The sequence below is a fragment of the Salmo salar genome, chromosome ssa27 (assembly GCF_905237065.1).
Source record: "Salmo salar chromosome ssa27, Ssal_v3.1, whole genome shotgun sequence".
Taxonomy (NCBI): domain Eukaryota; kingdom Metazoa; phylum Chordata; class Actinopteri; order Salmoniformes; family Salmonidae; genus Salmo; species Salmo salar.
Genome location: NC_059468.1, coordinates 28,889,953 through 28,917,475, shown reverse-complemented (window position 1 = coordinate 28,917,475; position 27,523 = coordinate 28,889,953). Strand labels below are relative to the sequence as shown.

Here is a 27,523-nt window from a genome sequence, read left to right as displayed (position 1 = left end):
CGCATTCATTTCCATACACCGGCCAAGCCCACTTTCAGGAAAGGCCAGCATTCCACACACACACCAGAGGGCAGCAGTGAGCTAGCATCTCTCAGCCAGCACGTTACTCCTATAGCAGCAACTAATTAGACGTGACTGCTTTAGAGGGTGAGGAGTCAGGTGAACTAACAAAAGGGTAATCAATTCAAATCGATTCAATACAAACGCAGTGTGGGGAAATAGTGTGAAGCAATCAGACAAATTTAGTTTGACTGGTCTTGCAGAATGACAAAGAAAAGGAGGGTAGGTAAGTAGGTGTGCTTACTGTCTAGCCTGGTCCTTCGCACCATATCTGACGTTGACCACTGCAGTGTCTGTGTCTGTATTTACTGTAAGGAGAGAGAGCACAGACTCAACACCCAAAAACACAAGGCGATACAACTTTATACACTAAACAATCCGACTTGAACACCTACTAGTCACATGCTCACACACACACCGCAGCGAGAAGACAAACAGACATGCTAAGGAGTGTGTGTATGTGTGTGCGTAAGCACGTACATGTTGTGTGCACATTTACATGTGCTCGTACCTTGCTCGCAGTTCTCCACTGTGCCATATTGGGCCAACATGCCATCCAGAACCTGATCCAGAACCACAGGAAACAGTGATTAGAACCAGAGCAGAGTTTTGTTAGTGTCTTTCACACCATCATGGAGGCCCAAACTGGCTTTCTGGTGAGTACAGTTCAGTAAGTAAATAAAAGATAGTCACATCACCTATCCGGTGTCAGTGAAATGTGTTGTTTTACAGTGTCAGCCAAAGTAGTACGGTGCCAGAACAGCCAATAGGGCAGGAGCCTCTCTCCTGTTTCTGTAGCGTGAGGCAACTTGATGTACAAGTGGCCAGGAAACAGCAAAGCGATGGACGGCCGTCCTATCACCTCCGACCAGAACGTCGGCCGTCAATTTCAGTTAACTTCTACATGTTGAATTACCACCGTTAGTGATCACCTGCTGGGTGTTGACCAACACGCCCTGGGGTGAACTTTTCCATAGGTACAGATCTAGGATCCGATTCCCCAATCCTAATCTTAACCATTAGTGGGGGGAAATAACAAAGTGACCCAATATCGGTGTCTAGGGACAATTTCACTCCAACACACCACATCCCAATAAAGAGCACATTGGTTAAACCCTCTTAAATGTTCATGGACCTAAAGCAACTTACAGTTAAGGGCAATTTCACACTAACAGATTGATGCAGAGAATAAAGAGTGTCAAACAAAAACAATTGCAAAGGTAAACATACCATACAACCAAGGACTACCTTTAACAAATTCCACAGAGCATTTTACAAAAACATTTACTTAGAGTGCAGATGCAAAGTTGGTTAACAGAATGGCAGTTGGTGTCATTCTGTTACCAAACTTTGCAACTAAACTGTTCAACACCTGGTGTCATTGGACCTGTGATTCAACTAACTGGCCCATCAAGAACACTCATCAACCAGAGACCTGGGGCCGTATGCATCAAGGATCTAGGAGTGCTGATTTAGGATCAGTGTAACCTTTAGATCACAATGAATACGATTACATGGACAGGAGGTACCTGATCCTAGAACAGCACTACTTCCTCAGATGCAAGGTCTTCCTACTTTGGTGAATCACACCATTCAATTACAATCTCAAACAGGAGAAAGAACATCCTAAATTGTGTTCATGAAGTTTGATTTCCCCACATTATCAAGCTGAACAACTGATCTTTATTCACTTGTGAGTCCATAGAGAAAGTTTGGGGGGGAATTGATTTGCTTTTTATTACAGGGCCAAAATCAATGTCAGAGCCAAACCAATCTGGCAACCTGCCCAAATCTGGCAAGCACAGGATTTGAATTCTACAACGAGATAAAATATTCTCCTCTTCCCAGTGCAGTCGTGAGGGAGGGAACGAGAGGGCGAGGCATCCCAACGCAGCGTACAGGCTGAGGACATCCAATCATGCCCAGGCTTACTGGAAGCCACACCCACAAGAGCTCAACCCCCCTTTCTAACCAATCAGCTTCCCTCTTGGTCCTCTTTCTCTCCCAACCCACATATCCCCTTCCCACCCACCCCTGAGCCATCTCAAAGTCCTTCCATTGGCTGTTCCCAGCACTGATACAACATTCCCAGTGGGGAGTAGCACCTCCATGCTCACTGGCTGCCACGTCTGTCCATCTCCAGGGTCCAGCCAATGAGAATCCAGGCCATTCAGGAAAGGGTGGAGTGCATTCCTGCAGGAAGCGGTGGTTGGATTGGGGGGAGGGGCGAAACAGGAGTAATGCTACACATTCTGTGAGTGTGTCTGAGGCACATGTAGGCGAAACAGAGCAGGCCCACCCACCCAAAGCAAGCTAGAGCTAGCCTAGCAAACATGCTACCATTGTTCTCTGCCTGCATGGCTTTGTGCTGAGGCACACGTTATCTCCCTAATAAGATACGTCGTCTCCCTTACATCAAAGACTGTTCGGTGTCGCCCCTCCACTCCTACCACAACCGCAGGTTGACGTTCATTGTCATGATTCTTGTCCTGGAGGCAGAACGGAGAAATTTCCCCTTAGAAAGGCCAGCTGCGAAGTCAAAATTGTCTAGATTGTAAAAATGTGTGAAGTACAATTAGCTTTTTGGTCTTAATTTAAAGGTTAGGTTAGCAGTGAGGTTAAAATCTGATTGACTTTGTGGCTGTCTCAGCTAGTGACCACTATATACAGATCTCCCTCCAGAACAAGATTCATGACAGAAAAAGCTAACCTTCACCATAAACCCCTCTGGTCCAAAAGCCATCGGCTAGCCAACATGCTATATACATGCTACCAACCACAAAAGGTTCAGTCAATTTAGAACAGAACACTCAAAAGGGTAGAGGCTTGAAATCAGTCATACTTTAGCCTATACACTGAGTTTTGAAAGTTAGAATAGCCCTTGTCCATCTATCTGTATTCCAATTGGTCAAATTGAGACATGAAACAGCCCTTTGCTAAAGTAGATTTTGCCTGTGACACAGACCCACTCCATAGAGGGGTTGGGTTAAATGCGGAAGACATTTCAGTTGTAGAACTGACTAGGCATCCCCCTTTTCCTTTCACTTTCTCTTATTTAGATTGCAAGCAGAAAGGATCAAGGATTAAGAGGTCAATAACTGATATGACTCACTATGAATGTGCCGGCTTGTCAGATTATTTTTTTGGTGCTCTCCAAACAAGACAATTGAACGCTAGTATAAATCCCATTCTAAATGGCACTATTGCAGGTCATCTTATATTATGCAATCGACATATTGAAAATGAATGGGGTGTAAGTGGTGTCCATGTAATACAAGTACGCCAAATCTGTATAGTTCCCATGTCCGGCAGAGTACATTCCTTTTGTTGTTGTAAGTGCCCTTTAATGTCGCAGACTTCCATCTACTTTGCATTCCCCCTCAAACATCCCCTGCCCTCCGTTCCTCTACCCTGTCTAGTGTACCCATGTGAAAGAGGTACCGTAAAATTGTCCATGAAAATCATAATCAATCCTATGTGTTAAAACAATGAGTTTATATTCACTGACAGTGCTTTTATAATAGTCTCCCACCAATACTTTTGGGATATTCAAGCATTTTAGTCATGAACATTTTATCTGTCAATTTGTGAATGCTGTACATGCTTGCTAGTTACTGTACATGTCTAGCATGGCTATTCATGTCCCTTTCAAAAGAAGATGGCATATAAAGGGCAGCACAGCATCTGTATGGACGTTTCTCCTGTCATTATCAGGTATGTCATGGGCTGCAGTTCACTAGTAGGTCACTGGCCTAAAAGGCAATCCTCTGGAGTAACACCGACTATCACAGCTCCATTGATTACATACATACACGGCATGACAACAAACAAGTCTCTAGCAATGAAACAGATTTCAGCTTTCAAGCCTGTCCTGTTTGCTTTATGCTGGTACTCACTCACTCCCTTAATGAGTTGTTCTGACCGAAATAGTCCCCTTAAAAATCGACTGCTAAATGCAACAACTTCGAAGATTTTACTGAGTTAGTTCATGTAAGGAAATCAGTCAATTGAAATAAAAGTTAGGCCCTAATCTATGTATTTCACATGACTGGGCATAGGCCCACCCACTGGGGAGCCAGGCCCAGCCAAGCAGACCATCCCGCAGGTGAAGCCAGATGTGGAGGTCCTGGGCTGGCGTGGTTACACGTGGTCTGTGGTTGTGAAGCCAGCAGGACGTACTGCCAAATTCTCTAAAATGATGTTGGCGGCAGCTTATGGCAGAGCAATGAACATTCAATTCTATTAACAGCTCTGTTGGACATTCCTGCAGTCAGCATGTCAATTGCGCGCTCCCTCAAAACTTCAGACAGCTGTGGCATTGTGTTGTGACAAAACTGCACATTTTAGAGTGGCCTTTTATTGTCCCCAGCACAAGGTGCACCTGTGTAATGATCATGCTGTTTAAATAGTTTCTTGATATGTCACACCTGTCAGGTGAATAGATTATCTTGGCAAAGGAGAAATGCTCCCTAACAGGGATTTCTCACAAAATTTGAGAGAAATAAGCTTTGTGCGTATGGAACATTTCTGGGATCTTTTATTCAACTCATGAAACCAACACTTTACATGTTACGATTATATTTTTGTTCAGTATAATTATGTGTCCTAAATGGCACCGTATGGAACCTGTTCAAAAGTAGTGCACTATAAAAGGGCCATTTGGGGCGCACCCTAACTAAAGTACCATGAGACAGCCAGGAGAAAACGGAGACCTGCAATATCAGCCTCTGTTCTTAAGAACTAACTTGTGGATACAAAACTAAAAAAAAGGACCCAAAGATAGCAAATAACCTGTTCAGTGGACGTGTTTACACCCAGTAAAAAGGCTTACTTGCACTTCGTGTTTCAAAGCATTTTTTAACGTTTGTTCCTATTGAACAGGACCCAGTATAGTGAGACAGCCAAAGCTTTACCAACTGACCAATTAACACTTACCTCCCACTGCATATGAGGCGGGATGTTCCTGATCTGCAGCTTACAGCTCCTATATGAAGGGAGAGAAAGAGGGAGATAAAACAAGACAGTTAGCATCAGTTGGTTGGGCTAAAGGACAAGGTGTCACATTGTAAAAAGCCAGCAGGCTAGTAGGTGCCTCCTTCCATCACCCTGTGCTCTGAGAGGAGAGGTATACAAGCTGTGGGCATGACTAATGTTTAATACCACTCCCAAAACCAGCAGGTGTGCACCAGAGGGAGGGATGGAAGGAGAATACAAGGGAGGGAAGCAGTTGCATTGTTGGACGGGTGGCTCGATGTGGAGAAAATGGTACGATCTTGTTTGAAAATGTAAATATATGAGACGGATTGGGACAGAGGGAGCGCATGGCAAGGAGAAGTAGGGAGGAAGGTAAAGGAAGAGACAGGAAGGGGGTGAGAAAAGGGAGGGGGAAGAGCGAGGAACAGAAAGGAAAGGAGATAGAAGGACCGAGAGCGAGGAGAGGGAGAAGGTGAAAGGCAGAGGAGAGCATAAAGTTAGAGTGAGCGAGGGAGGGAGTGCAGAAAAGGGAGGGATGCCATGCCCAGGGAAGAGGGAACCTCCACTAGTGGTATCTTAGCAGAGAGAACAGATGACGGGGATTCAGAGTGGAAGGAGCGCTGACGTCGCAGGCAACAGCAGCACAGACTCTCTGCTACCAATTACTGCACTGTAGAACTCTGGTTAAGGGCGCAGCCAAACTGGCCTGTTGATTGTTTCCGTATTTCCTATACCTTCTCAATGGGAGTCATACATTGACGGTCCATATCCATACAATTTTCATCCACGCACAAGTTAAACTCAGACGAGTTTAACTTTTGACGGGCTGATGGAAAAGAGGAGCACACGCACGGACCAAAATTAATCCGTTCTAATTTGGTGTCCCTTTTCCAGGGATCAGTCTGGTCAAAGGCATGGCATCCAGAATGCCATGGGATTCAAACTCCATCCAGCCAATTGTTTTCACATTTTGAATACTTTCAGTTCCACAATGAAACATTGTGAATACCAAGGACCCAAATATTTTAAGAGCTCATTCAGATGCTTGGTTGGACTTGTGAATCGTAACACACACTGTAACTAGTCTGTGGACATACACACTTCAAGACTAATTTGGTGTACTTGTGACATGTTCCATTAAGGTGTTGGTTTAGACCTGGGAGATTATATCAATGTGGGAAGTGGCCAGGCTGCTCCAAAGTCCACTGCCTATTTACACACACACACACACACACACTGTACATGCAGCTGGGAGTTCCAGTGCAAACTATGACCCCTATACACACACACAGCGTATACCAAAACGCACTCCGAACATAAACCTAACCCTTACCGGAAACTTCTCCCACAAACATCTACGCAAGAGATAATCTACACCACAAAACACAACTAACCCCTTCCACTAGGATCAGTCAGTAAGTAAAAGCATCATTTTGACCAGGAAATTAAGATGTGGGATGATTTAACAGGAAATGTTAGAAACCTTTTTACTTGTGGTCACCTGACGAAGACTTCTGTTGAAGTGGAAACGTTGTGTTTTTGGGGTCACGACTAAAGCCTTGCGGCCCATCAACCTTCCTGTTAAATAGACTATACTTGCGAAATACAATACATTTACATTCAAATTTAACACTCTTCAACTTCAAGAGTTGAAAATTAACTGGCAGCCATTTAAGCTGTGCAAGTCAATGGCCTTTTTCCTCCATTAGACTCACTCAACTTCTGCGTCCTCTGGCCTGTTGAGGAGAGGGAAAGTGGACAAAAATGCACTTGTGCGAAATTACTCCTCCAAATCACACCTCACCAGGCAAAGGACGTTTACAGGGTGGAATCCCAAAATAAATGTATAAAGTGATAAAAAAAGAATTTGCTAGATATGCAAGACATTTTATAGATAAAAAACAATATGCTACTATCCTTTTAAGTTTCATTGCTTTTCTCCTTCGATGAAACATCTGATTAAAAAGAGGGTGTAGCAGATAAAACTCTGCCATGAAGGACTCATGTAAGATACACTTCTGCTTTCTAGCCTAAAGGAGGCTATAGATGGGAGGACCGTCTTCTGTTTGCCTACTAACGAATTGACACTCTCCTCGACCACTTATCTGTTTCCGGGTCATGGAGGAAGACAGACTTTTTTCCAAATTAGGAAAGGCCAATCAGTGAGACAAGTGTCTGCGTTTTGAACAGGCTGGTTGGTCTCAGGTCCCAGAGAGCATCCTTAAATCATTTTCTCAGCCCACCACCCACACGCAGACACGGCCCAGCTCACACCAAGACCTGCAACGCACACATGACCCAGAGAGAAAGCACGTTTAACATTGGAGCATATTTTAAAAACTGTCTGATACCTCAACAAACATCTGCAGGTTAGGTGTGAGAGCTTCCATGCATGCAGCACTAGTCTGCAGTGAAAACACATAGTAGGGGAAAGTTCAATGACATTTACACATTCTTTAACACCTACACTCGATCTGGAGGACCTTTCAACATGGTCACGACATCCCGGCCTCAAATTAATTGTATTAATATATTTGGACCATAAAGATATTAATACATTCTAAAATGGTGAATAAAATAAAAAAACAATCCCAAAGAGCTTCCGAGAGGAATTCCAGCTCTTTCCGGTCTACTGTGCCATTCCTGGCTGATCCGGCCCCCTTTCTCCCTGTGTGTTTCGCTCTGCAATGCAGCGGGAACACTGTGCAAAATGTGCAAATGCACCAAGCACTTCCAGACGGATTAACCTATAGCTCCACACATGGAGGAAGTCAGCCAGGGTATGGGGAAGAGAAGAGGGAGGAGATGGGGTGGGGGGGTTGTAGGGGAAGTAGCCCTGTTTACAGGGAAGGGTAACAAGGGCCCTCTCTGCCCTGTGGGGGTGGGGCTCCCGTTGCCATGGACACAAAGTCCACTGACAGAAATATGTAGGGGGGAGGGGATAAGGGAGGGGGACCATGAGGGCTGGGTTGGCTTGTCATGTGACAGAGGCCAAGGTTCCTTATTTACTTTTAAATTCAACTAACATTCTACACATTCAACGGCTCCGTCCCCTTCCGAATGATCACATCCCAGCTGAGATCTATGGGCCTCTGCACCACCGTAGAGTGTGTGTGTGTGTGTGTAACGCCCATAGGAGGAATCCCATGTCGAGCAACATGAGACTGCACCACATCCATGCTCATCCACGTCACCCCCCCCCAGAACCCATCTTATCATCATACAATACTCAGAAACATTGACATCCAGACTAAAAACCCATCCATGTCAGCACACACACTCCCAGGTCTGTGTTCAACACCCATCCATACACACACATTGACTATTCTGTATGCAGCGGTTCTGAATGACTCAACTCAAAACTACTCACTTTCCGCTGCACTCTTATAGACCCTCACATAGCAGTCCATTTTGCAGCAAAAATTGCTCAAATGTATAGTTTTATAGCTAAAAATACACAAAATTGGTTCACTCAAGACATTTAAAAATGTAAATCTGTGAAGTCTTACACACGTAAAAAAGCTAACAGCTTAATCTCCCTACAGCATGCTATCCAATGGTTCTCCAGCAAAATAAGTCCACACTATCAGTGTTTCTCACTCCGTGATAAGAATGAGCGAGTTGAGACATCTAGTATTGCAAGCTAGATGGGGGGCCACTTTGAGAATTTCAGGCAACCCCGTGCTTCCATCCAAAATCCCTTCTTTACAGGTCAGGCCCCACAATGACCCCCTGACCCCAAATTCTTTAATAAGAGCTGGGAGGTACTTCTCTACACAAAGCCACAGTTATGGGTTAGAATGGCCACGGAAGCAAGCTTTGCTTTTACAACTACGAGTTTTTTGGGCTGTTAAAGGAAAAGCACAATGGGTGTATTTTTTAGTTTAAATGACAATGTTTAGGATTTCTTGACCTACCCCCTCCCCGTTTGGTGAGGAGAATATCGCAATTTTAGAACGTGTAAAAAGGATTGTGCAAGTAACTTCAGATTTTTTTTGTCTGGTGTAAAAATATATATAAAAGGTCCCAAGACTAATAGTAAACTAGGTTCAAGTTGAACCATCTTCAAAAGCCAGACTGAGTTCAAATGTAAAACCCTGATGCATCAAGCACACTTACAGCAGCTTACTACTCGGGCCCTCGACCTGCCTGATTGCTGCCCCATCCCCCACACACACACCAGAGTTCAAGCACAAACTTTGACCGCTACACACACCCCTTTAGAGTGCTTACATACAAAATTACACCGATTGGCACACTTGGACCACCTCTCAAACCATATTTTATACAGATGGGGGAGTTTATTTCCAATGAACTCAATATGACTTATAGCTTTAAAAATCAGAGGTCTATGGGTGTCCTACAAACACTCACTAGTGCAGCTAAGACTTAAACATGAAGATTCAGTAAATAAAAGCAATTAGTGCGCCAATTATAAATAGCCAAAATATACCTATACCCTACATGTCGCAGGCCCGACAATAATTACTCCCTTTTCAACTCCTCATGATCAAGCTACAGTTTCTACAATAAGTAGGCCAAAGATGAATGCAGAAGTAGGACTATAACGCAAATGGCACACTTGCACCAAAGCCTAGCCCTCTCCCACCATCTGCACCCCACCCCCACGCTCTCTCCTCCCACCCTGGAACCCTGTGGAGGACTCTGGGAGCCTCTGCCTCCCTGCTCACACTTCCCCCGCCAGTTCAAAGGTTAAGTCGTGGTGATGGCCGAGCCTCCAGCTGATACTCAGCAGGCTGGAATGCAAAGACGGGCCCCAGTGGACACCCCAGTGTGTGTAATGGGCAGGATACTGTTCCCAGTTGCGCCTATAACCTTTCCTGTTGCAAAAGGGGGACATCACCTTTATGCCACCCCCCCCCACTCACTGTTTTTTGTAGGTGGCGACTTATAGTGAAATGTAAGACCTTCTACTAAAAATCGCCAGTGTGTGTAAACCTACATGCCAAAGACTAATAATTTAGTAAAAAACAACTAGTACCACTTTGGGAGGAGAAAGGTCAGCAAATTGACCAGAGTAATTTGACATTTTTTAAATACCTTCATGATGATTCCATGCCAATAACGAGCATGCTAAAGGCATTCAATGCATTCAGGTGAAGGCCCTTGTCGAACATCAATAGGCCTAACCTCGACAATTCAATGCATGGTCATTTCAAACCATGCAAATAAATATGTCCACTATAATAAATTAGAGAATGTCCAATATGTTCAGCCATTTTGTGCAGAACGTCAATAAAACCGATGAATTGATTTAGCAGGCCTAAATGGTCATATTGGCAATTATAAAAATCAATTCACTCAATCGTCACTTCCATTATTCATTTTGAAACGTGGTTATCACATGCTTCATTCTAATTCCATACCAACCTAGCAGTAGCCATTATGCACTGCATATAGCCCACGAACTCATTAAAAAGCATATTCATTTATAACTCATTAAAGTGCAATTTGGCGCCAAATCCTCTTCCTCCAAATCATTACACTAATTTAATTACTAATTTCAAATGATTGCAATTAAAATCAAAGAAGTTTAATAAATGGCCAAAATGTGTAAAGTGGCGAAATCCTACACGCCATGCCGAATTGTTGCATTTCTTGTCCCGCTTCCACGTAAATCAGCACAGTATAATCCGTTTGACTGTGTACATGGAGCTACACGTTTTTTTTATCAGACCGGGTTTTTTTCCGTGACTAGGACCCAAACCGCCCATTCCTATCGCATTTGGGAGTCCATCTCGTGCACAACCTCAATATACGAGCGAAGGAGGGCGGAAGCGTGGGGCAGGCAGAGAGAATGACGGGCAGATCCTTCTCAAATGGACGACTTCAGAGTGCCTACCCCTCAGCACACACACATCCACACCTAAGGAGGCCCAGTAGGCCATTGCTGCATAAATAGCCCTACAACACTGGAGATTTGCACTAAACAGCCTAACCTCTTCCACAGATGGGTATGGTGTGTAAAATATAATTTTTAAGTGGCATCATTTTAGGTTGCCATAGGCGTGATGAGGTGACATCCCTCATGCCCTTATAACTCAACCCCTACACACTCAGCCTATTAATTTCTGCATTTTCCACAAAAGAACAGACATTCCGCCCCTTCACTTCCTGCTGATGCTCCAAACCCACTGACTACACAATCACAAGACACAATCAGACGACTTCAATCAAATAACGTTAACAAGTTTCCATAAAAGGGTCATGGATACATGTACAATTTGGAGGACAGCAGCAGCATAAATTAACAATTTGGACATTAGGAGATTATAATCAGAATTTACCTTTGACGTTTGGGGACAGAGTGCTCCACCTCTAGGAGTTTTCCATGTAGGTCAACTTTACCTATAGTGAGAAGAATAAAAGCAATTTTAGTTCACAATTATTTAATTGCTCTCCAACTGTTCTCACAGGCAGCCAAAAGTAGGCCTCAACTACCCTAGATTTTGGTCCAAAAAGTCCTTGCACAAAATGTATTTAAAATGAAACTCAGTGGCACAATTGTATGACCATAAAAATTACAAATGTTCACTAAGTTAATATCAGCCAACGTGAATGCCAATTTTAAAAGGTTAAATATGGTAACTGTGACAAGTCCACGACACCTGAGCTAAATACGATAACATTTCGTAAAATGTTAGATTTATTTATAGATTGTGGCCTGCAGAATACCACATTTTGTACAGTTGTAGTTTCTAAATGTTACATATAACGTAGTTTGGCAATGGTCTTACATTTCGTTGGCCTACATTTTACCAATACACAATGAAGCCACCTGGTGTGTCAGTAGAAGCAAATGCACTGTGTTGTGTGCTACAATTTAACAAGTTAAGCCATACTTCCATTGCAACTTTGTTACTTGGTTGGTCATCGGAGAACGTGCAAGTTCAAAGGCGGCAACAAAAGTAGCAATACAACAGTTATAATTAGTTAATTTAATCTAAGTGATCCATGTTACACACAAGCCTACATTGAGCGGCTACTGCCTGTGCGCCCCATTGCTCTGAATGGCGCTACAATGGATAGGCGTTCTCTTCCTTCGTTTGTTCGTTCTTTAACAACTTTCTTCACCGTTTTTGTACTAGAGTAAATTAGTGGTAACACTGAATTAATCAAAGACATGGACTTTCCTTATACGGTGTCAGGTGCCAAGTGAGAGGCAAGACCAGCCCGGATACACCCCCGTCCAATTGGGCTCCATGCATCCATCTAAAGAGGTTAAAGTAAACCCGTAGCAATTTCCACAATTAAAGCACCCTTTACGCACCGCTCGAACGCCTTTTTAAAATGTCTCACCTGAAAGAATGTCGATGGCCTTCATTGCAATCTTTTCATCGGGGCAATCCACGAACGCATAACCAGTTTTGACGAGAAACGGACCACTGTGCGGAATCTTCCACTGCTCAAATATAGTTTCCAAGTCCTCCGCACTCGCCTCTTCACTCACGTTTCCAATGTACAGCTTATTCATGTTCTGCGCTGAAATGGACAACCTTTACGCAGAAGGTTAACCGTTATTTAATATCTCGGGTGTGTAGTGTTTGGAGTCGCCAAAATCGCCTTACTACTAAACGGAGTGGCGGTGGCGTGCTTCCCCCGGTCGTTCGAGCCACAGATATATTTGACGGGCTACCTCGTCAGTGTTTGCGCTTCCTCGCCCCTCTATTGCGCACAAAAATATTCTTAATTATTTATTCCTTCTCTCCAAAACGATGGCGGGCTGGGTGAAAAGGAAGAAACTACTTTTTTGTCTTCATCAAAACCCCTTGGCCTAGAGAATGTCACACGTTAAGGTTCGCACCCGCCTCTGAATAAAACCAAGAAAGAGAAGAGGTAAGAAAAAAAAAACGGATATTCCGGCTAATTTGAATGAGCCACGTGTTCAAACTACAAATCAACCACGCACGTGAAGAATCTCAGTTGCTCAATTAAGTGTTGTATTGGAAAAATGTCACGGGAATCCGGGGTGGGGACCATGGAGAGGGTAAGAGTGGATTGGTGTTGGGGGAAAACCTGGCGAGCTACGTGCGTTAAGGGATTCCGTGAGAACCCAGTGTATCTTTTACTAGAATCACATTTGTGTGCCTTTCTCTGCAAACCCTGGCTTCCCATTGGTCGCTGGTCGAAATAGTAAAACGGCAGTGGGCTCACGCACGCCCATAGCAGGGGGACAGCAGTGTTGCGGGGGCTTGCGCGCACCCATGTGAGCCTGCGGTGGGTGTAGGCCTACTCTATGGAACAAGTATCTTGGGGGAGGTGCCATTCATAAATTATATCGTACGATGTTGTTACAATGTATGCATGTGAAACACATTGGATTGAATCAATGAAAGTCTAGAATGCGTCCACCACTACTAGGCCCATGGCCCGGTCAACATGGGAATGACACGTTTCCTACCATCCACATGACGGCATCCATCTTCTCTACGTAGATTGAAGTGGTTCACTGCTCTACAATACAGTGACATGCCAGATCTGTCCATGTCCACACGAAATGGCAGAGAGGGGAATAAAGTGTCTGGGGCAAGATTGCTTGTTTTCTAAAACACTTATCTGGAGAAGAAACCTATAGAAGAACCAGAAATATATTGAGCTTGCTACTACCAAGATGGTGAATAAATGAAGATAGTTCACTCAAGCTTTTTACCATAGAAAAGAAACGGTCCGTTCCAGTCTACTTGACCGGGTGTCTCCCATGGACACCAATGCAATAGCAGCTGGGTCTGGTCTACTTAGTTAATTGACTTTCATTGAACCAGAAAAAAACAGCGAGTGGGTGTCTCGCTTCCGTCTCTGCTATAACTGCATATGGTGAACCTGATATTACATTTATGGCGTGGGTATATAGGCAACGATTACCTATTATATGTTGACAAGATAGTAGAGTGACAACTCTAACAATGGAAATACATGTGCTCAATAATTGAAAGTAGGCGAGATCAGGTGGGACCATTCTAGCCAATAAGAGGGCATATACAGGTGTGAACAAAAGGCACAACTAAGTTGTTTTTCTTAAAGCTGACAGAATGCCACGTGCGTCCACTTATATCAGTACATTTTTAACAGACTAAACATTACGAAACTTCAATTTGATCAAATAAGCTTTACGTAATTCGACACTGTCACTCTCATAGACCTCCAAACAAAAAAGGGACTTATCTCATGTGGACAGATTTTAGGAGGAGTAAATCCTCTCGCTTCGCCTCTTCCTCTCTGATATAGGCTACGTACAGAGAGGGAGGGGTCTTTTCATACAGATCCTACCGAACTGGCGACAAATGTAACAAGCAAGCAAGTTTCATTCAAATGCAGCCTGGCTGGGCTTAGCACGTCTTCAGACAATTAAACTTGTCAATATGTATTGTGTAAAATTATTGTAGTTTCGGGTAGATGAAATTCACAACACAAGTTCAAACATGGACTCATTCCCAATGAGTTTTATTAAATTAGTATGCTACATTTAGCATAGCCTAGTGATGATCTCAGCCCCTTATCCATTCTGATAGCCATACTTCCATTGCTAATTTGTTACTTCATTGGTCCCCGGAGAGTTCAAAGGCGCCAACAAAAGTAGCAATACAACAGTTATTTAGTAAAGTGAATTGAATTGAAGTGATCCATGTTACACACAAGCCTACAATGTGCGACCACTGCCTGTGCGCCTCGTTGCTCTGAATGGCGCTACAATGGATAGACTTCTCTTCCTTCATTCCTAAAAACGTTCTGAAACAAGTTTATTCTCCAATTGTGTTCTAGATTCAATTAGTGTGAACATTCATCAAAAGCATTCCTTTTATGGTGAAAATAAAAAAGGTATGAAGAAATTTGGCTGGAATAATAATAGAATGAAAGTGTAATCCATTCAATTTAATTCGAAACGCATGGATGGCCACTGTTGAATAGGGTCTTACACACACATACCAGAGCAGGATAGCCCATCATTTAGTCAGTATCTATACCATTTGTGCATGCATATAGTTTATTCAACTTTTAAATCGTGTGTAGGCATTGGCAACACGTCATGGCATACTGCTAAAATACCTTCTTCAAATGTATAACTGCAGGAAAAGTTACTTACTCGTTTCTAGACAACATAAGAACAATTGAGTTTCATGGACATGTTCATGTTAGGCAAAAAGAAGTAAACTGGGAATTGCCAAAGCCTACAACGGTAGGCCCTCTGCGTTGGCACTGGCAGCACTTTAAATTGACATACTCTATGCTGGCCAAACATAGAGTGCGCTCCTATTGGTTGGAAAGACTGACCAATTAGAGAGCTCACTCTCGCTCCCCACTACTCTCGCTGGCTCGAGCTCAGCGTGTTCATTCATTGGCTCTTTTGTACGGCTGTTCTATATGAATCAGCGCGCGAAAACCCCTTTTTTTTTCACTGTTTATATAAAAAGGTAATCCACGTTCCTAATCTAACGAAATAATTCAAATGCGACTAGATACATGTTAGGCTACTCCACAAGAACAGTCCCATTATTTGTGTTGGTCAATGAGAAAGTTGGAGATGGAAATTATCTTATAAATTCAAAAAAATTGATTACGAGGTAAATTAGATGGTTTCAAACACCTCTATTAGGCCTACGTGTTCGTCTGCTTCGCAAATTCACCTGTAATGTATTAAATGGTGAAAATAAGGATGTGTCATATTTTCCTCACCATAAAAGTCTACTTGCCTTTCAACAAACAATCGTGTAATTAATTCGTTTAGTTCAATAGTCTAGCCTATTCGTTCAATAAACCCGCACAATTGAGTCGATTTATTCAATGAGCCCAACTCTAATTCCGTCTGTTGGGGAATAACACAACGTTTATATAAGACACTTTTCTGGAAATGTGAAATATACTATGTGTTCATATAGATAAAATATTGGACTATCAATGTGACTTAGATTCTACGCTTTATTTACATCCAACCAATGTACGCAGTCCTTCTCTTCGCTACCATTCCAGGCTTGTACAATGCTCTCAGTAATTGCAAAGTGGTGAATATATCGGTGAAGAATGTACAGAAAAAGTCCCCGCCCCCATTCTTTGGAGGAAAACTTTATTCCTTAGGGCTAAACAGGCTTAAATAAAGAAAGATTCATATACCAAAGACTGCGTCTTGCATGGAATGATTTGAGATTTTTATGAATGGAAAGCACACGGGGAACATCGGTGAGATTTTAAGACCAAATACAATTATATTTCATTCCATAATGACGCAATGTTTAAGTTTAATCAATAGACTATGTATTTCTGTGTCGTGATATGGAGGAACAATGTCTCATTCGTTCCCGTCGTTTAGTGAAACAGGGGAACCGTTTTGAGTGAAATCCCCTTATCTATTTATTTATACTTCAGTCGAATATCTCGAATCATCTCTTGTTAGTCTCAATGCATTCCATTGCCTGACTGCTTAAGCTAGAATGTATGGTGCATTCTTGTCGTGAACGCCATGTTGTAGTGAGTATTGAAAAAACGTGTGTGAGAACTTTTCTCCAACGATTTATATAATCGATATAATACGGATAAATAACTTATTGCGACCAGCAGTCATAGATTACTCTTAAATTGCATTAAATGTGCCTTACATTTTAACGTTTTTTCGAAATAGATTGGTCTTTTCCCCTGTGAGGTCACCCTATAGACTTTCACTAATATCCTCTGCACAGAAAATGGCGGTGTTCTGCCTAGGTCTACTTCAATAATCATTCAAAAAACAATATATATTATTGATAATGAAAGGTTCTAAGTGAATGACAAAATGAAATAAACGAACATTTAAGTTCAGAACACTGTTTGTATCCTTTATATAGTTCTTTATCAAACGTTTTATGTTGAAGACATTTTTGCTTTGGATTCTATCCATTCAAATTGTTGTTCAAGACCCTTTTTGCCAGTCTCTGCATCTAGGCCTATTTTATGTGAATGTAAGTGTGATCTTTTCAATTAGTGAAGCATAGTATAGCTGGTGAACATGTTCACCAATGTTTATTGTCATAAACTTACAAATATCTTAGGAAATGTGACTTTTAGGAATGTTATAAGAATTAAATATTTGTTTGATAACAGGAGTTAACTTGTTGTTAGAAACCTGTCCAGAAAACAGTATTTATGACACTACATTATTACATGAAACAATAAATTAGCTGATTTTATTTATATGTCAGCTAATTTTCTTGATAGAAATTATCTCTAGTATCAAGTTGCAGTATATCGTCATTTCATGGTAGATTTTTTTTACTCCAATTCAATACAGACAACACATTTACGAACGAAACCCTTAGAGAATATTATGCATATTCATTTAATTTCTGTTCAAGTAACCTCACGAGTTGAAAATTAATCTAAATATTGTTTATTAATTAAATTATATCAAATTAGTTCCTGAGTGGACTTAAGGTGACATGGAACTGACCTAAGCTCTGATTCAAACTACACTTCAAGTCACTTAACACTTCCAAGCATACATTACTTATATATTACAATAGGCTATGTTAATTTATTCACTCATTTCCAATTAATTTTGGAATTGACATATAATTCATTCGTGATCAATGCTTGATTTTTGGTGTATTTTGAAACAGTTATTTATTGGTGTTGTATTAATTAAACAACTGTACCTAGTGCCTCTTGTAAAATGTACTATATAACACACACATTAATTTATAAGAAGATAACAAAAAATACTTCAGAGAGATAGTTTTCTGAAGTTCAGACCAATCCTCTGCATGCTAAGTTTGAAAAGCAAACATCTCACCAATAAAACCAATCCTGGCCTGCAAGCTGGTATATTTTTCAAATTAACAATAAGTGGACATTTAGCAGAGTGCAACTTTCAGAATGTTGCAGATAGAAGTGTGATGAATAGAGTGTAATAACTTACGTATTGCATGATAGTGAATCATGTCTGTTCTATATTCTAGAATGTACATCATGTTTTCAACTGACATGGTGTGAAATTTGCACTCAGAATCAGAATCACGTTTATTGTCCTACAAGAGGAAAATCTTGAATTGGCCTTTGGTAAATGGAAAATGGATATTGTATGATTAATTTAGGTACTAAATAATCATACTGAATAATAACTGAGTAAAAGTACCTACTTTGGTGTTTACAGATCTGAAAGATACAGATAGGTTTAAGCAATATGGCAGAGAATACATTAGATTGCTCTCACCATGTTGCTTACACCTATCTGGTCCTTTCAAATCTGAAAACGGTCGGAACTACTCATTAGGAATGCACTATATAGTGATTATGGCTCCTCTTTGAGACACACATTATGCCTCTGACCATGAGGTCAGGGACTAGCCTATCAACTCATCTTGACTGGGAGGCAGAGGCAAATATGGTGGATAAATATAGATAGTTCACTCAGGCCGTTTGCCATTGGGGGAAAAATGGTCAGTTCCAGTCTACTTAACTGGGTGTCTCCCATAGACACCAATGCAATAGCAGCTGGGTCTGGTCTACTTCATTGACTTTCATCTTCCGTCTCTGGCAGAGGTTATCCTTGCTCCACTGTTTCTCCTTGCAGACATATAGCACAGATAGCCGTGCAGTTGTTGGGGTTCAACCTCAAGGGCCACTCATTTGGTTTCCGCTCATGTTAAAGTAACTTTTACATTTCCTTAAACAACTTTGTTTTATTGGTTTAAGCTCAGTATGTTTGATTCACAAGTGTTTGGATATGATTTAATTGGCTATGATGTTTCCTCCGTCTCATCCAGTGAAAAGCCTCACCATCCTGCAGGTAAAACTTACTCTTCTGTCTGCATTTGTCCCCTATAATGAATTTTCAACCATGTTTGCATTACTATTCACCAGCAGATGGTGGTGCTGATAAAGGCGGTCAAAGAAAGGTGAAAGTGGTCTTATGACATGTTTACCCTCTTTCAAACATGTGCAACTCTACTCTAATTCAACCATTTATTTTCGAAGATAGCATCAAAATATTACCTCATTCCCCGTAGCCATTCCCCTTGCAAGGGGAAGATGAAACTCTATTGGTCAACATAAACTAGTAGGGCTGGTCTACTTATTTATATTTTCCTTGTAACTGTATCTTGGATTAAAAATAATTTGCTCTTAAAACAAACTATAGCATTATTTTCTAATGTTTATGTTCCTGACCCTATAGTAACCACAGTGTCGTCAGTGGTATGATGGTAGCCATTACCCACTTCAGTGGGCTCCGGTATCATTAGTTTCAAGGTCTCCCGATACTCCAGATAAACGTTGTAGTTTCCACCCCACCCCTCTATCACTGCCTCTGATCAGTCAACTAGCCTGCCTGAATCACAATGCTCTTCATTTGCACTTCTTCTTTACCCCACCTCCTCTCCATACCAATATGTGTTAATTGGATTGATGGTCCCCCCAACTGATCACACAATTGACTGTGTGGATCACACCCATTCTGTTGAGCATTTTCTCAGCCAAGGTGTGTCACTCTCTGTCTGATTAGATTATTCAGCGTGGCAGATAGAAATGCAATTCATAGAGCTGAGCTGAAACACAATCCCTGTGGTCTATTCTACATGACAGAGAAATGATCTGTTTCACACCACACATTTCAATCTGAACTTCCTTTAGTTGTGCCCTCTTGAGGATTGAAGATAGAAAACTGAAAATAGAACAGTAATTTCCATTTTATGTGGACAACAGGTTATTTCTGTGGAGTGTATTGCATAGAGATAGAGCAGACTCTAGTGCCCAAAAAAACAGTTTTAAAATGAGCAGCGCCATTGAGAACTTTCACAAATTTGAAGTAATCAACTGGGGAGTCTTGCTATGGGTTAAGGAAGGATCACATAATTCCATCCAGGTCATCAGTAGGTATCAGCCAATGAATTATACTCATGAGGCAACATTCCATAACTGCAGGTAGCAGTAAATCGCCAACCTTCACCTATTCAAACGCACTCCAGGTGGCAGTATGCACCCTTTGTTTTCCAACTCAGAATAGAAGAAACTTGACTACTTCAAAATGGAGATGGCCTCAATGGCACCATAATGGGGCACAAACAATGCTGTGTCCTCTATCTCTATAGTGTATTGCTATCTGCAGTGTTGTGAACGCTTCACAGTGCTGAACACACCCTATAAAAGGAGTTGGACTAGTGCATCATTACATAGTAAAACAGAGGTGCAAATAGGAAGCGTGAATTTTCACTTGTTTGATCAGAGATGGGCTGAATACAATGAAAAACAGGAAAGAGGTAAATGTCTGATAAATGTCTGAAAAGCAATGGCCACATTTATTAATCATGAGCAGCACAAGTGTGTGTACCATTCTTATGAGCATTTCTTTTGCATTTTATCACAAATCTTGTGTGGGTTTTGGTATTTCTCCACAGAAGATATTTGAATTTGTATGCATGTTGATTAGGATGTGCACTGTGGTCTAAAATTTCTTAATATCAATATAAACAAAACATCTGTAATGACTAATGCATATCTGAGACATTTTTAGTGGTACCCCCACGGCTTCACTTTCATATCAGAATCAAGCTCAATCACCATCACACATCCAAGATTTGGGTTTTTATTTCCATAAAAAGAAAAAAAATAATCATACATCAAAATAAAAATCTCCGGAGGTATCCCGACAATAAACATCCAACACAAAAACGAAGACCCTTCTCAATCCACTGATACATTTCCTCCTACTAAAACCAAAGAGCCTGTTTGAATACTTTGAATATTAAATACATCCTTTCTTCCCTTGAGGTAATCACTGATCTGTCAAGGCTGGATTGGTGAAAGCAATAAAATGTATACCATGCTTCCACTTATACAGTCACTTACAGATCAGTGATGGAGAAGGGTACGTTTTAAAGATACTCAAAACAGGCTCAATGAGTTTCATTACCACCCTCTGGGTCTTTAGCAAACGCTACATGGATGCATCGAAAAGTCTAAAAAACTAAGACATCTAGAGCACGTAAACAAACGACTGACTCTCCTTCCGAACTCTGACTTTCGTGCTAAGTCAGAGGAGCTTTTGTCTGTTGATAAACACTTTAGTTAGCTTGACAACGCTCCCAAACGGCTACGTTCCAATGTGGGTCACGAAGAAAAGGAAAACTTCATCTTGATGGAAGTTTGTTAGTATCGTCCTGCAAAGAGATAATGATGCATGTTAGTGTCTAAGGCTCTCTCAGACATCCAACACCAGAGTATGGGTTAACATTTTTACAAAAGCTGTTGAGGTGTTTGTGTGTGAACAGTGCACGTGTGTGTTCTTACGTGGGCTGTATGAGCGAGACCTGGAGCGTGACCTGTATCGACTGTAGTAGGGAGAGGGAGAACGCCTGCGACTGTAAGAGGGAAAGAGAACAAAAAGATGTACACTAGCGTAAGAAGGATTAACTCACTATCAGCCAGCATTGGGGAAAAAAGTATTCCAAATATATTCGTAGCTACTTGAGGTTATCTCCAATGTGAATCTATTGAATAAAGTCAACATCCTGAGTATAACTCACCTGTACTTGTCGTACTCGTCATATCTGTCATATCCCCGGTCTCCCCGATCGTATCCCCGATCGTATCCACGGTCATATCCACGGTCGTAGCCGCCGCCCCGTCGATCGTCGTATCGGTCATACGAGTCCCGACCCCTCCTCCCTCCACCGCCACCATTTCGCTCTCCTCCACCACCACCATTACTGAGGAAAGGGACAAGTTCATGTTTACTGAGAGTTACAAGATTCCCTAAAACAATCCCTGGCTGCATCCGATATGGCACCAGGTTCCCTATATAGGGGACAGGGTGCCATTTCAGACACAGCCCATAACTACCAATAAGCTAAGTAATACTATCCCCCAGTATCACTACTTCACACAACAACATCCAAGAAAGAAAAAACAGACAATACCCACGGTAGACAGAACACTGGCAGCAAGACATCTGTAGAAATCACACAATGAGCAGAGATTAACCATCCTATACTTACTGTGTGGGTCGGCCCATGTAGATGCCAGGCGTAGGGGTGTGGGCCCTCTTGGTGATGGAAAAGTCCACTCTGATACGTCTCCCGTCCAGCTCCATACCGTTGGCACGCTCCATCGCCTAGGGGGAAAAAAAGAGACGAAGAACCAAATGATAGGAGTTTAAAATCAGTTACTCTGAAAATGAGCTTCTCTCCATCTCAACTCTGGGTTCTACTTGCACAGGGATAGTTTTGGGGTGAACGGCAAAGACACGGTTTAATGCGTGTGCATACTGAGCACAGCTTGCACTGTCCCATTGACCCAACACAGCCGTTGAAACGGCTTCTCCGATAGAAATCCCAGATCACGCTTGTAGACGATGTCATGGTGATGTTGGCTAGCTAAGCTCATATGTAGAAACACATCATCGGGTCTAACGTATCACACCGAACTGCGCAGCCCTTTAAATCAAAGGCATTCCTCGATATAAAGTTGTCACTGTCACGAGGTTGGAGTAACATGTTCAGTTACTTAAGACATTGGCGCAAATCCAAGCTGTGCCTTTAGATTTCAAGAAAATGAAGGAAGAATGACTTCTCAAACCGCAAACCCCGTCTGCTTCGCAAGCAGTCCTCAAAGTCTTGCGATGTTGGGCCTCTGGGTTTAGAACCTTCAATACAGTGAAGAGTTCCGTGTGACTGGTACCACAGCGAACTTTGAGTGGCAAGCCTGACACCTGGTGGTGCTTATGAGTAGTCACACTTAACACAGATACAATATGAAAGCTAAAGCATAGACTAGTCAGTGTACAATATCAATTGTTCAAGATGAATTAGCAAATGAACAGGATGTTGAACCTTTTAGATATTCAAGGATTGAGGAATAAGGCATTTGACACCACAAGCAAAGTTACCGTCGATTCTTAGGTATTACTGTATTACCCAATGATCAACAGCACTTCTTATGACGATAAAATTGGTTCTGAATAAGACATCACCTTCTTCCCCAAACTCTCTCTCAATGAATCTTTCCTAGATTCCCCTTTCCTCTCATCCTTATCAAAACCCATTGGACAAGAAGGTTTGAGGGCAGGGACTTAGACCTCTCTACTCCAATAGGGGCGGCAGGTAGCCTAGTGGTTAGAGTGTTGGGCCAGTAAGCGAAAGGTTGCTAGATCGAATCGCCGACCTGACAAGGTAAAAATCAGTTTTTCTGCACCTGAACAAGGCAGTTCCTAGGACGTCATTGTAAATAAGAATTTGTTCTTAACTGACTTGCCTAGTTAAATAAAGGTTAATTAAAAACATTTTAAAAATAGGTTGAGGAGCAAGGAGAGGATGCAATAATCGAGGAAAGACAAATTGCGAAAGAGGCCCAGACTACGTTTGTTCCATACCTCCTTGGAGTCGTCGATCCTCTCGAAGTAGACGAAGGCAAAGCCGCGGGAGCGCCCGGTGCGCTGGTCATACACCACGTTAACCCCGGCCAGCGGGCCATACCGGCCAAACACTTCCCTCAGGTCCTTCTCCGTGGTGTACAGGCTCAGCCCAAACACCCCCAGGCACTGGTTGGGGTCAGGGTTCGCCTGGAGGTCAAAGGGGTCAGATTTCACAGCAGCTGATAGGAACAAGTAGATTAACAGCCACTAGGAGTAGCATGCAAGTTACCTGTAAATCACTCATCGTCTCAGTCCCTCTCGCTCACTTACACACAACCCCCGATCTGAGAGTCATACGTGACAGTATTCATGAGCGTTACAGGATTTGCATGTTGAGGCCCCCCTTCACATTAAAATACTCCAGTGCTCTTCTAATGTAGAAGATAAAAGGTAAGAATGTCTACATACCCTAGCATCCTCATCACCTCCTGCTCCCTGACCGAATGTCTCCTTTCTGAAGTCATGGCTCTATTGACATAAAGAGAGGGAGGGTTAATTAAAGGGTTATTAAATAAGTCAAAGCATCCTGTTCCCTGTAACAGACAATACAGCTTTGGTATTTTCTATACCATAATGAGCTGTAAATTAACACCATCTACAATTAACTATGTACACACATCCTAAAAAAGTTCCACAATTACATCAAGCAGCTGCAATCCCTTAACAAATGTGACAATTAGGCATTTTCTATTCCATACTGAGATGTTCCTCCACCATAGGGTTTCCCAACCCTCTTCTTGGTAACCATCACGTTTCACATACTAAAAACTGGAACACCTGCTTTAACTAGTTAACTAATAATCAAGCCTATGACTAGTTGAACCAGATGTGCCAATTTAGGATTACAATAAATGTGAAACGTCTGGTGGTTACCAAGGAGAGGGTTGGAAAGTACTTCTCTACTCCATCAGCAGTCAGACCCTGACCTTTGACCTGTCAGCAATGTGACACTCACTCTGCTGCTGGTATGGCGGCGGTTAGGTGACTCGCTCTGGCTCTTCTTCTTCCGGTATTCCGGGCTGTAGGAACGGGACTTCTTCCGGTTGGAGGGGGAGCGAGAGCGGCTGTACCTGCGGTTGGAGTGCCTCCGCGAGTGAGACCTGGAGAGAGGTTGGAGGAGAGAGAGGGCCATAGGAAGGAATGAGGGAAAGGGGAGAGCAAGAGAATTGGCAACTTAACCCACAGCACATTGAGACATCACTCTTCATAAATAACTCATTGATTTCCATTCTAAGAGAAATAACAGGACAGACTCACCTGGACTTAGAGCGGGACCGAGACTCTGAGTGTTTGGCGGCCCTGGATGGGCTCGGGGAGCCGGATCTGCTCTCCGACTTGACCCGGACAGGACTTCCACGGTCCGATTTGGATGGGGAGCGAGAGTCCTAATGTTACAGTAGCCACGTGTTAAAGAGGTCCCCTCTTATACTTAAAACACACATTACTCAGAAGGAACACACACAAGCAACTTTTCAAAGCCAGACATAAACCACTAGAGTTCATACACTGTGGAGGAAAGGGTTAGCGCTCCACCATGTCTATTACATATGATAGAGAAAATTAACACACACAAAAAAAAAAAAAACTCCTTCACTTGGATTAATAATATGCTAGAACCCTGTCATAATGTTAACATATCCCATGTCTCATTTCTTCTACCTGGGTCAAACTAAAGTCATCATGCATTTTTAAACTATAGAAATGGAGCATAGTAGTGTAAAGACACTTGGAACATATACTGTACATTTACTTAACCTAGGGATACATTCATTCTTTCTTCCAGATTCTTTATATACTCTACTTCCTTCTGTCAGGAATTCTACTGTTCTTCGTCGTTCTTCTTTTTTCCATTTTCATTTTCTGATTCCGGGTTCTCTCTTCCCCAAATAGAAACCATTTTCACCTTTAGCCATACACACTGCAAGCGCTTTTATATCTGACCACCAATCTTCCAGTTTCATTCATTTTCCCCTTCCCACTTCTATGTTCTGCTCTGTAACTGTTTTTCAAAAAAGCCTTCGTTTATTCTTGGATATTTTCTTCCACATTCTTGGATAAAACTCTTCAAATCCTTCACGATCAATAACCTTAATGAAAAAAGAACATTCAATACAATTAAAGATCATGAATTTAGAGAAAATTTAAAAAAAATATTTCGTGAAATAATGAATGTCTACAGTATCTCTAGTATAGCAGGACAAACTATACTTACAAAAATGGTTTAGTTATTACCCTTCATCTCAGAAGGGTTTAGTGATGAGTACAACTTTTCAATAGAGCAACATTGTAATACTTAGTGTTATGCTGCAACAATGTAAGTGAACATTGTGAGAGGACTTTAGAGAACGGTTTCACTCTCACCATTAGCTACGATGTGGGATGTTACATTACTTTGAACGCGAATTTATTTAGCTACAGGATTATAATGAAAGATTGTTGTAAACAGGAAAGGAAGAGTGGCTTGAAGCTCAGATTGCCTGACTGCAACTGGTACGACAAAGGCACCAAACTTACCTGAGAGCTATCGAATAGCGAACTCACTCGTTTCTGTGTCATGTGCATAAAGTACGTTTATGCTACGGGTAGCATCATGTACGATAACATTAGCCAGTTAGCTAGCTATAAAAGTGAACGTCGCCTAGTTAGCTTGCGACGTAGTTATTATTGTATTGTTCGGCAAGTAACTAGCGAAATGTAACGTTACGTAGCTACTACTATACTAGCTAACAGTAACTAACCAGCGTATCCTCGTAAGCGTACAATAGTGTGCAGATCGTTTTGATTCTATCTTGCTACCTTTTTAAAATTACGAATTTGGTTGCGTTAACTAACGTTAGCTGCTCAAACCGCTAATTAGCCTGCTAAGCTAGCTTGCCACAACGTTGCTAACAAAGATAGCTACAGTTATTAACTTACCCTGTTAGTTAGCTAGCTAGCTACTGTACTGTATGTCAGCAAGGGAGGAAAGATAGGACATTGTTTTGGTTTCCGTTGCAACGCTAATACTTACTCGTCCATCAAAGTTTCCATCCTCAATGTCACTCATTTTGCAAAGAGATTAACGATATAGCTAGTGAGCTAGCTAACGTTTGCAGACAAAATACAGTGTCCTCCTTTGCGCTTCTCTGCTCTTTCTCGTGGTGGTGGAAGATGGCGGAGGAGGACGGCAGTTTTGAGTTTGTTTATCAACTGCAGATTTTGTGCCGACGTCATCCTGATTCCTGCCACGCCTGCTTTATACTACGGTTCCATAGTCCATCCATTTATTGATTCAATTCAAATGCAGATCTTGTAGGCCTATGTCTGAATAACAAACTAAGATTCTTGACCAGATGTTGCTATGGTATTACAATAGTGTTCCTGGCCATTTCTGTATGACCCAAACATGTGTACATTTACATTTAAGTCATTTAGCAGACGCTCTTATCCAGAGCGACTTACAAATTGGTGCATTCACCTTATGATATCCAGTGGAACAACCACTTTACAATAGTACATCTATATCTTTTTTTTTTTGGGGGGGGGGGGGTTAGAAGGATTACTTTATCCTATCCTAGGTATTCCTTAAAGAGGTGGGGTTTCAGGTGTCTCTGGAAGGTGGTGATTGACTCCGCTGTCCTGGCGTCGTGAGGGAGCTTGTTCCACCATAGGGGTGCCAGAGCAGCGAACAGTTTTGACTGGGCTGAGCGGGAACTGTGCTTCCTCAGAGGTAGGGGGGCCAGCAGGCCAGAGGTGGATGAACGCAGTGCCCTTGTTTGGGTGTAGGGCCTGATCAGAGCCTGAAGGTACGGAGGTGCCGTTCCCCTCACAGCTCCGTAGGCAAGCACCATGGTCTTGTAGCGGATGCGAGCTTCAACTGGAAGCCAGTGGCGAGAGCGGAGGAGCGGGGTGACGTGAGAGAACTTGGGAAGGTTGAACACCAGACGGCCTGCGGCGTTCTGGATGAGTTGTAGGGGTTTAATGGCACAGGCAGGGAGCCCAGCCAACAGCGAGTTGCAGTAATCCAGACGGGAGATGACAAGTGCCTGGATTAGGACCTGCGCCGCTTCCTGTGTGAGGCAGGGTCGTACTCTGCGAATGTTGTAGAGCATGAAC

At 42.3% G+C, this 27,523-nt stretch overlaps 2 protein-coding genes across 5 annotated transcripts in view; both read right to left on the bottom strand.

Moving 5' to 3' along the window:
- igf2bp3 (insulin-like growth factor 2 mRNA binding protein 3) overlaps positions 1–13,121 on the bottom strand; it is a 41,054-nt gene extending 27,933 nt beyond the window's left edge. The window contains exons 1-6 of one of the 4 annotated variants that reach the window (XM_045709240.1): positions 12,355–13,121; positions 11,343–11,403; positions 4,996–5,044; positions 2,475–2,549; positions 572–623; positions 305–368 (exon numbers count right to left, since the gene is read on the bottom strand). In XM_045709240.1, the coding sequence (XP_045565196.1) occupies positions 305–368; positions 572–623; positions 2,475–2,549; positions 4,996–5,044; positions 11,343–11,403; positions 12,355–12,529 (476 nt within the window). In that variant the 5' untranslated portion in view covers positions 12,530–13,121. Of the gene's footprint in view, positions 1–304; positions 369–571; positions 624–2,474; positions 2,550–4,995; positions 5,045–7,501; positions 7,543–11,342; positions 11,404–12,354 lie in introns of those variants that run through there. The other 3 variants (XM_014178375.2, XM_045709241.1, XM_045709242.1) reach the window with 3 other exon arrangements.
- A 7,467-nt stretch (positions 13,122–20,588) lies between these two features.
- On the bottom strand, positions 20,589–26,629 carry tra2a (transformer 2 alpha homolog). Its single transcript, XM_014178374.2, has 9 exons — positions 26,439–26,629; positions 24,686–24,813; positions 24,384–24,528; positions 23,837–23,896; positions 23,387–23,575; positions 22,014–22,129; positions 21,543–21,725; positions 21,307–21,377; positions 20,589–21,176 (listed from the first exon to the last, which is right to left on the bottom strand). The coding sequence occupies exons 1-9, from the start codon at positions 26,472–26,474 to the stop codon at positions 21,166–21,168; spliced, it is 939 nt and encodes a 312-aa protein (XP_014033849.1). The 5' UTR covers positions 26,475–26,629; the 3' UTR covers positions 20,589–21,165.
- Positions 26,630–27,523: the final 894 nt, after the last annotated feature.

Excerpts from the sequence above, each read along its gene's own strand:
- tra2a (XM_014178374.2), bottom strand. The coding sequence starts at position 26,474 with ATGAGTGACATTGAGGATGGAAACTTTGATGGACGA. Across the intron at positions 23,897-24,383 it reads GCCGCCATACCAGCAGCAGA|AGCCATGACTTCAGAAAGGA; the intron begins GTGAGTGTCACA and ends TTATGTCAATAG. Across the intron at positions 23,576-23,836 it reads GAGGTGATGAGGATGCTAGG|GCGAACCCTGACCCCAACCA; the intron begins GTATGTAGACAT and ends TTTGACCTCCAG.